This window comes from Episyrphus balteatus, chromosome 3 (assembly GCF_945859705.1).
Source record: "Episyrphus balteatus chromosome 3, idEpiBalt1.1, whole genome shotgun sequence".
NCBI classification, from domain to species: Eukaryota; Metazoa; Arthropoda; class Insecta; order Diptera; family Syrphidae; genus Episyrphus; species Episyrphus balteatus.
Window position 1 is genome coordinate 24,446,978 of NC_079136.1, and position 9,558 is coordinate 24,456,535.

At 33.7% G+C, this 9,558-nt stretch overlaps 1 protein-coding gene across 1 annotated transcript; it reads left to right on the plus strand.

Annotated features, from left to right (window-relative positions):
- The first annotated feature begins 3,301 nt into the window (after positions 1-3,301).
- On the plus strand, positions 3,302-9,346 carry LOC129916249 (probable multidrug resistance-associated protein lethal(2)03659). Its single transcript, XM_055996093.1, has 7 exons — positions 3,302-3,490; positions 3,578-3,808; positions 3,867-5,702; positions 5,767-6,109; positions 7,569-7,719; positions 7,780-8,728; positions 8,792-9,346. The coding sequence occupies exons 1-7, from the start codon at positions 3,411-3,413 to the stop codon at positions 9,042-9,044; spliced, it is 3,843 nt and encodes a 1,280-aa protein (XP_055852068.1). The 5' UTR covers positions 3,302-3,410; the 3' UTR covers positions 9,045-9,346.
- Positions 9,347-9,558: the final 212 nt, after the last annotated feature.

A 9,558-nucleotide genomic window follows, 5' to 3' on the forward strand; every position in this document is an offset into this window, starting at 1 on the left:
ATATATTGATCAGATCTATGAGACACCACAAAAAGAACTAGAATTTTTTGAACTCGATCAAATTTCATTAAAAAAAGCAAAAAAAAACATTTATTTGTATGTTCTCAGGCACTCGTACAGTGGCAAGAGTCCTGAAAGACCTTGACATACACAAATCCGCTGGCCCGGATAGTATCCCTCCCATCGTTCTGAAGAGGTGTTCTTCCACGCTGGCAAAACCACTGCGTAAGCTTTTTCATCTGTCCTACTCTACTGGACTCGTTCCGAGTGGATGGAAAACCGCATTTGTCCAGCCTGTCCCTAAAAAAGGCGAATCCTCCTCACCCTCCAACTATCGACCAATTGCACTCACGTCCCTTCTTTCCAAGGTCATGGAAACGCTGATTAATTTCCAGCTCAAGAAATATCTTGAAGAACGGAAGCTTCTTAATGACCGGCAGTACGGCTTTCGTAGCAATAGGTCCACTGGTGATCTGATGGTATATCTCACCGAACAGTGGAACAAATCTTTGCATCGTTTTGGAGAAAGCAAGATTATTGCGCTTGATATTTCAAAGGCATTTGATAGAGTTTGGCATCAAGCTCTCTTATCGAAAATGCATGCATTCGGTATCGATGATTCTCTTCTTCATTGGATTAGAAATAACCTTTCGGGCCGTTCAATACAAGTCGTATTGGATGGTTTCAAGTCTGAAACCCACAAAATAAACGCTGGTGTGCCCCAGGGCTCCGTTTTGTCTCCGACACTCTTTCTCATCTTCATTAATGATTTGCTCTCTGAAACTTCTAATCCATTAAATTGTTTCGCAGATGATAGTACCCTCAGCTTTTCATATTCGTTTGAAGATTCACACCCATGTCCTTCGGATGTGGATTTTCAACGACAAAATATGATAAGCTCATTAAATTCTGACCTTGACAGCATTGTTCAATGGGGAATAAGAAATCGTGTAGAATTTAATGCATCAAAAACACAATGCTGCTTACTATCATTAAAACGGAACCTTCCACCCATGCCACTATCAATGAGTGGCACTTGCATCGAGGAAACTGATAAACTTTCCATTCTCGGTATGAGTGTAACAAACCACCTTCTGTGGAACGAACACATATTCGATGTCGCCAAAAACGCTGCGAAATGTTTAGGTTTTCTCCGAAGATGCAAGAAATTCTTCTCATCTTCTGATCTAGCTGTAATCTATAAAGCTTACATTCGACCAAAACTTGAATACAATTGTCACATCTGGGCAGGTGCTCCGATAACGTATTTGAGTTTCTTGGACAGAATACAAAAACGTGCTTTCAAAATGATAGATGATAGATCGATAACTGAGACAATTGCGTCCCTAGACCACCGACGTAATGTGTCATGTCTCTCCTTGTTTTATCGCTATTTTTATAAACAATGTTCAGATGAAATAGCTAGTTGCATTCCTCCCCTGAAAAAATTTAACCGTAATACTCGCGCTTCTAGGAATGCTCATCAGTTTACCCTTGAGCCCAACTTCGGACGTACCGTCAAATACAGAGATTCTTTCTTTAGCCGCACCACACGAATGTGGAATATATTACCCGCCTCTGTTTTTCCCTGCCATTTTAATGTCCAGAGCTTTAAAACTAATGTGCATCGGTTTCTCCTTTTAAATCCCTCCCTATTTTCCTGAAGCTCGCACTGTGTTTAACATATTAAGGGTATTTAACTCCCTTTAGTGCGCGTTAATTATAAAAAAAAAAAAAAAAAAAACCATGTCGAATTTCCAGACTGAGAGTACAGTACTTCCCACACTGGTGGCTGTTCGAGGGGCAACAGATCTCCACTGGTGTTTTGAGGTTTTTCGCAAGTTTATACCGAGTGATATACCAAATTAAAGGTAATTGTATCAGGATGCTCATAAAAGTTTAATAAAATTTCTATCTGCTCTTGGTCAAAAGTTATAAAATGTTGAATTCTAAAATTTTATTTTACCGTTATATTAAAATTGTGTTCACGAAAATGATTGAAACACACATATAGTCGTAGTCATGGTCTATCATTACTAGATATACTTTATCTCTGTATCTATTAACGAAAAAAAGATAAAAATAAAAAACAATGAAAATCGGTTAAAAACGGTCAAAAAACGTGTTTTTTTAAAAACTTGTTTCTTCCATTATTCAGTCAAAACTAACTAAACGATTCTTAGTTTTTGCACATGTATGCATAAGGTCAAAATCTACATGTTCTATAAGTTTGAGATTTTTTGAACACTCCAAAAAAAAGCTAAAAATCAAAAATTACCCAAAAATACCCCTAAAAAACAAGGTGTTTTTCAAAAATTCATATTTCGAAACGCAGAGTGTTGGAAAAAAATCCGTATCAGAAGCCTAATTTTGTTTTTCCTCATCTTTCACCGGGCATCTTTAGAATTGTCAAAAAAATGTTCCCTACCCAAAATCATCATTTTGTAATAACCCCAACACGTGTACAACGTTCAAAGAAAACGTTATAGCTTAATTTTAAATTTTTTTTAGAACTTTTCCTTAAATGCAGTTATTCTTAAATTAATCTCATCTATCTATAGCAAAAAAAAAATCAATTCTCTACGACTTCGCGTTTAGATTTTAGCTCAAATTTTATCTTTCCGTTTTACCCCTGTTTACCCTATTAAATGACGGAATTTTTAAAAATCTTTCATTTGGATTAAGCTTTAAGTTATTTTCTTTCAAATAAGCTATAGAAGTTTTTTGTATCTCTAATAGTTTATTTTATATTTTGAATTGAAATTTTTTGCCGCACTGCGAAAGTGCGAGAGTGTAACGTTAGAAAATGGCGTCACTTTTTTGTGGTGGCTGCCATGGTTCATCATTTCACGTCAAAAACTTAAATACCTACTTCATAAACTATGAAAATAAAAAATATACACAAAATGTTTAATGAATTTCAGTAACATTTTCTTAAGTTAAAAACTCAAGCAAATCCCAGTCTCTTTGAGATAATTTTTTTTTTTAATTTAAATTCGTTCAGTAGGTACCTACAGTAAACGAAATTTCATATCAATAAATAGTAGATGCCTCAAAGTTATTATCTATTTTATATTTTAACCAAAAAATGCAAAATTAGACACATAACCGTCAATGTCGAACTGAAATCCCTATTCTTAGCAAACAAATTTGATCAGTCTTAACTTGCCACTTTTCTTTGAACAAATGTATATTTTTGGATTTAGATATCTATTTGTCCAAACAAGATAAAGTAAATATGGTCAATATATGAATGCAATCAGAGACTAGTCTCTGATTGAAGTGTTTTTCAAATTAATTTTCAAATGTACATTAAGTGTCATTCGATGTGGTGTTGTTTCATATTGAAGATAAGCAAAGCAGAGTAATATTCGCATAATTTTATTTTATTGTACAAAAAAGTTAATATAATGAATCGTTCGAGAAGAAATATTAAGAGACCACCTAATCCATTTTTAAAAGCTAATATTTTTTCAAAGTGGAGTTTTTGGTAAATGGTCCCTGGCTTTCCTAACACAATTTCTTCTCCAATAGCAACCATAACTTCATTAGTACATTTATCTATTTCTTTCTAAAGGTGGCTTCATAAAATTTTTAACAAAGGTCTGCGTGATAAACTTGAACCTGAAGATCTATATGAACACAAACCCAGTCTTGACAGTACAACATGTACTAATGACCTCATATCATATTGGGAAGAGGAAAAGAAGAAACCAAAACCTAGCTTGTTGCGGATGATATTTCGTGTATATGGTTGGTCATTTGTGCCAATGTGTATTCTTTACTCTATTTTAGAAATCTTGGTCAAGTAAGTGCTTCCCATTTTTCCTATAGTTTTATCAGTTTGTCTATTATATTTCTCACAGTGCATTACAACCATTGTTCCTTGCGGATTTAATCTCGTACTTCTCCAAAAGCAACTCGGATGTTTCGAAAGAGGAGGCTTACCTTTATGCCACTGGTTTCGTTTTATGTCACTTCTTTAACACAATTCTTTCGCATCCATTTTTATTTTACATATTTGAGGTGGGGCTAAGGATTCGACTAGCCTGCTCTGGATTGGTTTACAGAAAGTGTCTTCGGTCATCGGTTACAGCTAATAATGACGAACTTAGCGGTCAAGCTATTATTCTCTTATCGAATGATCTTCCTCAATTTGATTTGGCATTTTATGTCTTGCACGATCTTTGGAAGGGCCCAATTGAAGCTCCTATATTTGGATACATCATGTACAGAGAAATTGGTTGGGCAGCTTTTGTAGGAATTGGTTTTTTAGCTCTGTTCATTCCGTTACAAATTTTGGTTGCTAAAGCAGTTGCCTACTACAGAATTAAAACTGCAAAAAATTCTGATATTCGAGTAAAGTTTATGAATGAGATTGTTCATGGAATTCAAGTGATCAAAATGTATGCTTGGGAGAAATCATTTGGAAGAATTGTAGCTGCTGTACGAAAAATTGAGTTAAAAGCTATTAGAGGTTCAATGATGGTTACTGCAGCTTTACAATGTACATCAGTGGCATCGAATCTTGGTGTATTTTTGTGTCTGGTTACATACGTCTTCACTGGGAATGTGATTACTTCGAATAAGGTTTATATGGTTACGACTTTCTTTACTGAATTAGAAGATTCGATATTGCACATTTGGCCACAGGCTATGACTACTTGGACAGAAATTTTAGTAATCTCTAAGAGAACAACAAAGTTTCTTTTGCAAAGTGAAAATCTAAGTAATGTGGACAAACATGACAAAGAAGTTTCAAGAAAGCAAGATCCTAACGCGTTGCGAAAGGGACTTACTGTTAGCAATCTTCATGCCAGTTGGGATAAGGCAGATAATTCTTGTGAACATATTAGTGGATGTAGTTTCCAAGTTGAAGAAAATGAATTCTTGGGAATTATCGGAAGTATCGGTTCTGGAAAGTCAAGTTTGCTCAATGCTATTCTGGGTGAGCTTGCTATCAAATCAGGAAGTATAGAAATCAATGGTATTCTAAGTTATTCTCCACAAGAACCATGGATCTTTGAGGGCAGTATCCGAGATAATATAATTTTTATTGAAAAATTTGACGAGCACCGATATAGAGAGGTTCTTGATGCATGTGCTCTGCAAAGAGACATTGATAGTTTTCGGTTTGGGGATTCAACAATAATTGGCGAACGAGGAGTAAGTTTAAGTGGTGGTCAGAAGGCTAGAATAAGCTTAGCAAGAGCTATTTACAAGAAAGCAGACATATACCTTTTGGATAATCCGCTATCTGCTGTAGATTCATATGTTGGAAAACATATTCTTGAAAAATGCATATTGAAGTTTTTGGATTCGAAAATTCGTATTTTAGTTACACATCATTTGATACATTTAAAGAACAGCAGTCAAGTGATTGTGATGGAAAATGGAAGTATTCAGTCTCAAGGTGAATATCATACTTTGGAGAAAGGGATTTACCATGAAGTAGCTGATGACGAAAAATTGAATATGCAAAAAAATGAACAAACTTCGGAGGCAAGAAGACGCATTAAAACTGAAATGATTGATGAAGGTATTGATAGAAAGGAAAATAAAGTTCGGGGATCAGTGAGAGCATCTACATATTTTCAGTATTTTCGAACTCTCGATGATTATACACTTATTTTATGTGTGGTTCTTTTGTTTGCTGCTTCCAGAGTTACACTATCATATTTGAGTATTTTTGTGTCGAAATGGTAAGAATTTTTTTTTATTGGCTTTTAACATATAAAATTTCTTAATAAATGAATTTTATTTAAGGTCATCATGGGAGGAAAAATACACACTTAATAACATTACAAGCTCATCTCAAGAAGAATTTATAGATACTGTACTTTTTGAGAAAGAACGTAAAGATCAAGTTATTATTTATTCCACATGGATTCTTTTATGTGTGATTTTCTTCATAATGCATATTTTTGTAGTCTTTGAAGTTTGTCTTAGAATTTCTTATAAACTTCATGACAGATTGTTTAATGGAGTTACGAGGACTTTTATGTATTTCTTCAATACCAATCCATCTGGAAGAATAGTCAATCGATTTTCGAATGATATGAATATTGTTGATCGTCAGATGCCGCAAAAGTTGTTGGATGTTTTATCGGTAAATATTTAATTACCGACTTTGATAATTTAATTTTTTTTTTTTGCATTCCTTGGCTTTCCCGATTTCTATAAGCCCTTTTCATTTAGTACAGGTAAAATAGTACATAAAATCAAGAAATAAAAAAAAAATTGTTCCACTCATGAAACTTGGCAAAAAGTTTGCTTTTGGGATAAGAACCAAGTACAAAAAAAGTCTATAAAAAAAAATTTGGGTGGAAGGGTGTTTTTTCGCGGACAAGAGGGAGGGGGTGAAGGTCAAAAATATACTGAAAAAAATTGTTTGTTGAATATCATCATATGGCACATGTTTTCAAGGTATTTTTTGATTCTGAATCTAATGACATAAAAATAAAGTCAATACGATTGCTCTAAGAAAAGTTATTTCCGATTAAAAACCAGGGTGCTTGTTTTTTGACCTCAACAGGTATAATATAACCGAAACCCATGTGAAAAACATGCTACACTGACAAAATTTGGGATGAAGGTTTAAGATAAAACAGGGACAAAGGATTCATAAAGTTTTTAAAAATATTTTGGGTGAAAGGGTGTTTTTTTGATAGATTAAGTTGTGTGTGAGAAAGGTATCATAACAGCTAACTTATATTTTATTAATTTTTAAAACTTGGTGAAATAGTTTTGGTTGGTATAAAAATTAAGAATCTATAAAAAGTAAAAAATCATTTTGAGTGAAAGGGTGTTTTTTTTTTCAAGAAATTATGAAATTCGGAATTAGTACCACAAAAACTGGGAAAAAATTGTTACACCAATGAAAATTGGTAAAAATGTTTCATTTATAACAGAAAGCAAGAACTCAAAAAGTCTATAAAAATATTTTAGGTTAAAGGGTGTTTTTTTGGGAAATAGGGAAAAATCCGCTATAAGTCCGATAAAATCAATGGTATAAATGGCTCCCTTACGAAATTCATTAAATATGTTCTCTTTCTACGGAACTACGAATAATGTAAGTCTATAAATTTGTTTTATGTGAAAGGGTGTTTTTTTTTTAGAAGTAAAGAAAATATGTGTATATTTGAAAAAGTGTGTATTACTAGAGTAATATTAGTGGTACCCTATTGAAATTTAGCAATTATGTTACTTTTAAGATAAGAAACAAGAATATAAAAATTTCATAGTTATTAGGGTGTTTTTTTTTTTAATGGAAAACAAAAATGATGGGAAACCCTAATGAAATTTGGTAAAAACATTGATTTTGGGATATAGAAAGCAAGAATAAAGAGTTTTCATAAAAAAAATTTTGGTGAAAGGGTGTTTTTTTCGAAGAGACAGTAAAATCTGCATTTGGTTTCCAAGAACGATTTTTCGTTTTTTTTGCATGCTATAACTTCTATTCATAAGGACAATTTCTTACCAAGAAACATTTTATGCTCGGGAATTTAACTTACCTTGCAGCAGCTGATTAGATCTTTTTCTAAAATAACCCAAAATTTTTATTTTAGTTCATATCACTGGCTATCTCTGTGATTGTGGTAGTGTCCATGGCAAACTATTGGCTTTTTATCCCAGCTCTAATTTTAGTTATCTTTCTTTATTTCGGTCGAAAATATTATATCGGAGCAAGTAGAAGTCTTAAAAGAATGGAAAGCATGTGTAAGTCCACATCTTAACAGTAACCAGATCAGTTCAAATTTAACAGTTTCTTTTCAACAGCCCGCAGTCCAGTATACTCCCACACAAATCAAACCTTTCACGGCTTGACCACTATTCGAGCAATGAATGCCACACAAATTGTCGAAGCTGAATATCATAGTTTTCAAAATGCCAATACTTCAGCTTGGTATCTGTTTACAGCAACTAATCGTGCTTTTGCCTTATGGACAGATTTAGTCTGTGTTCTTTTCACCTGTACAGTGACTTTTAGCTTTCTTGTGCTGAACTCTAGTTTTGAAAGTGGACATGTTGGCTTAGCGATTTCACAATCTATGTCTTTGGTGGTTGTGTGTCAAACAGGAATACGACAAACTGCTGAGTTAGAAAATCAGATGACTAGTGTTGAGCGTATAATGGAATACGCCGACTTAGCTTCGGAGGCTGCTTTGGAATCTAAACCAATACATAAACCTGATGATGCATGGCCACAAGAAGGTCGTATAGATTTTATCGATGCAAAGTTAAAATATGCCAAAGATGGGGAATACGTTCTAAAAGGACTGAATTTTACTATCAATCCGCGAGAGAAGCTTGGAATTGTTGGTAGAACGGGAGCTGGAAAATCTTCAATTGCTCAAGCTTTATTCCGACTGGCATACACAGAAGGTACCATTAAAATTGATGGACACGATGTTGGACAGTTGGGATTGCATGATCTGAGGAGTAGAATCTCAATAATTCCACAGGATCCGGTGTTATTTTCCGGAACAATTCGTTACAATCTGGATCCATTTGAGGAAAAAACCGAAGAAGACATGTGGCATGCTTTAGCAGCGGTAGAGATGAAGAACTACATATCGTCTCTAGAAGGTGGGCTAAATTTTATTGTTCGTGATGGAGGGTCTAACTTCAGAATAGGCCAGAGACAGCTTATCTGTTTAGCAAGAGCAATTTTGAGGAGCAACCAAATTCTTATTTTGGACGAGGCAACAGCTAATGTGGATCCGAAGTAAAATTAACATTTTTGAGCTGTTAAATATTTTGATAATATAATTTATTTTCCATTTTACAGAACCGATGAACTTATTCAAGGAGCTATTCTTGCTAAATTCACTGACTGTACAGTTCTTACAATTGCTCATCGTTTGAATACAATAATGGGAAGTGATCGAGTGTTAGTAATGGATGGAGGAAAAGTTGTTGAACTTGGTCACGCTCATGAGTTGTTACAGAACAGCAACGGGCATTTCTACAATTTGGTTGAGCAAACTGGTTTTACAACATCAAAATCCTTACGAGAGTTGGCAAAGGACAATTACAAATAATTATATATTGTTAACTGATTCAAAATAAAAGTTATGTATTAGATAGTGTAAGTGGCCATTGGCCAACATATTTGTATAAGATATTTTCTAATTAATGAATTTTAAAATACATTCCTGCTTAAAATTAACGCACACCTTTACACTTTAGAAGAGTTGTATTATGTATACGTGTATTGTATACGTAGTATCTTTTTTAAAATGACTTTTAAAGTCTAGTGCGATTTTTTTGTGTGTTTCTATATTTTAGAGCAAATCTAACAGCAAGAGTATTACCAAAAAAAAATAAAAATACAAACAATATTTAATTTTTAAGAATAAAATGCAAGAAGTTACAAATAATTAAAAGTTCTTTCCAATAATAAATTCTAGTCAATACTTGGTTTTGCTTTCCCTTGTGCATATGACAATTTGAAGTAGGCTGTTAATTTAATTTTTTAAAGGTCTTGTTATAAAATATTCACCGACTATTCTCTCACCCCAGTTTTCAGCCGATCAAAATTTTTTGGAGGTGGAT

Coding starts and splice junctions, on each gene's coding strand:
- LOC129916249 (XM_055996093.1), top strand. CDS start 3,411: ATGAATCGTTCGAGAAGAAATATTAAGAGACCACCTAATCCATTTTTA. Junction 5,703..5,766: donor AGTATTTTTGTGTCGAAATG/GTAAGAATTTTT, acceptor ATTTTATTTAAG/GTCATCATGGGAGGAAAAAT. Junction 7,720..7,779: donor TAAAAGAATGGAAAGCATGT/GTAAGTCCACAT, acceptor TCTTTTCAACAG/CCCGCAGTCCAGTATACTCC.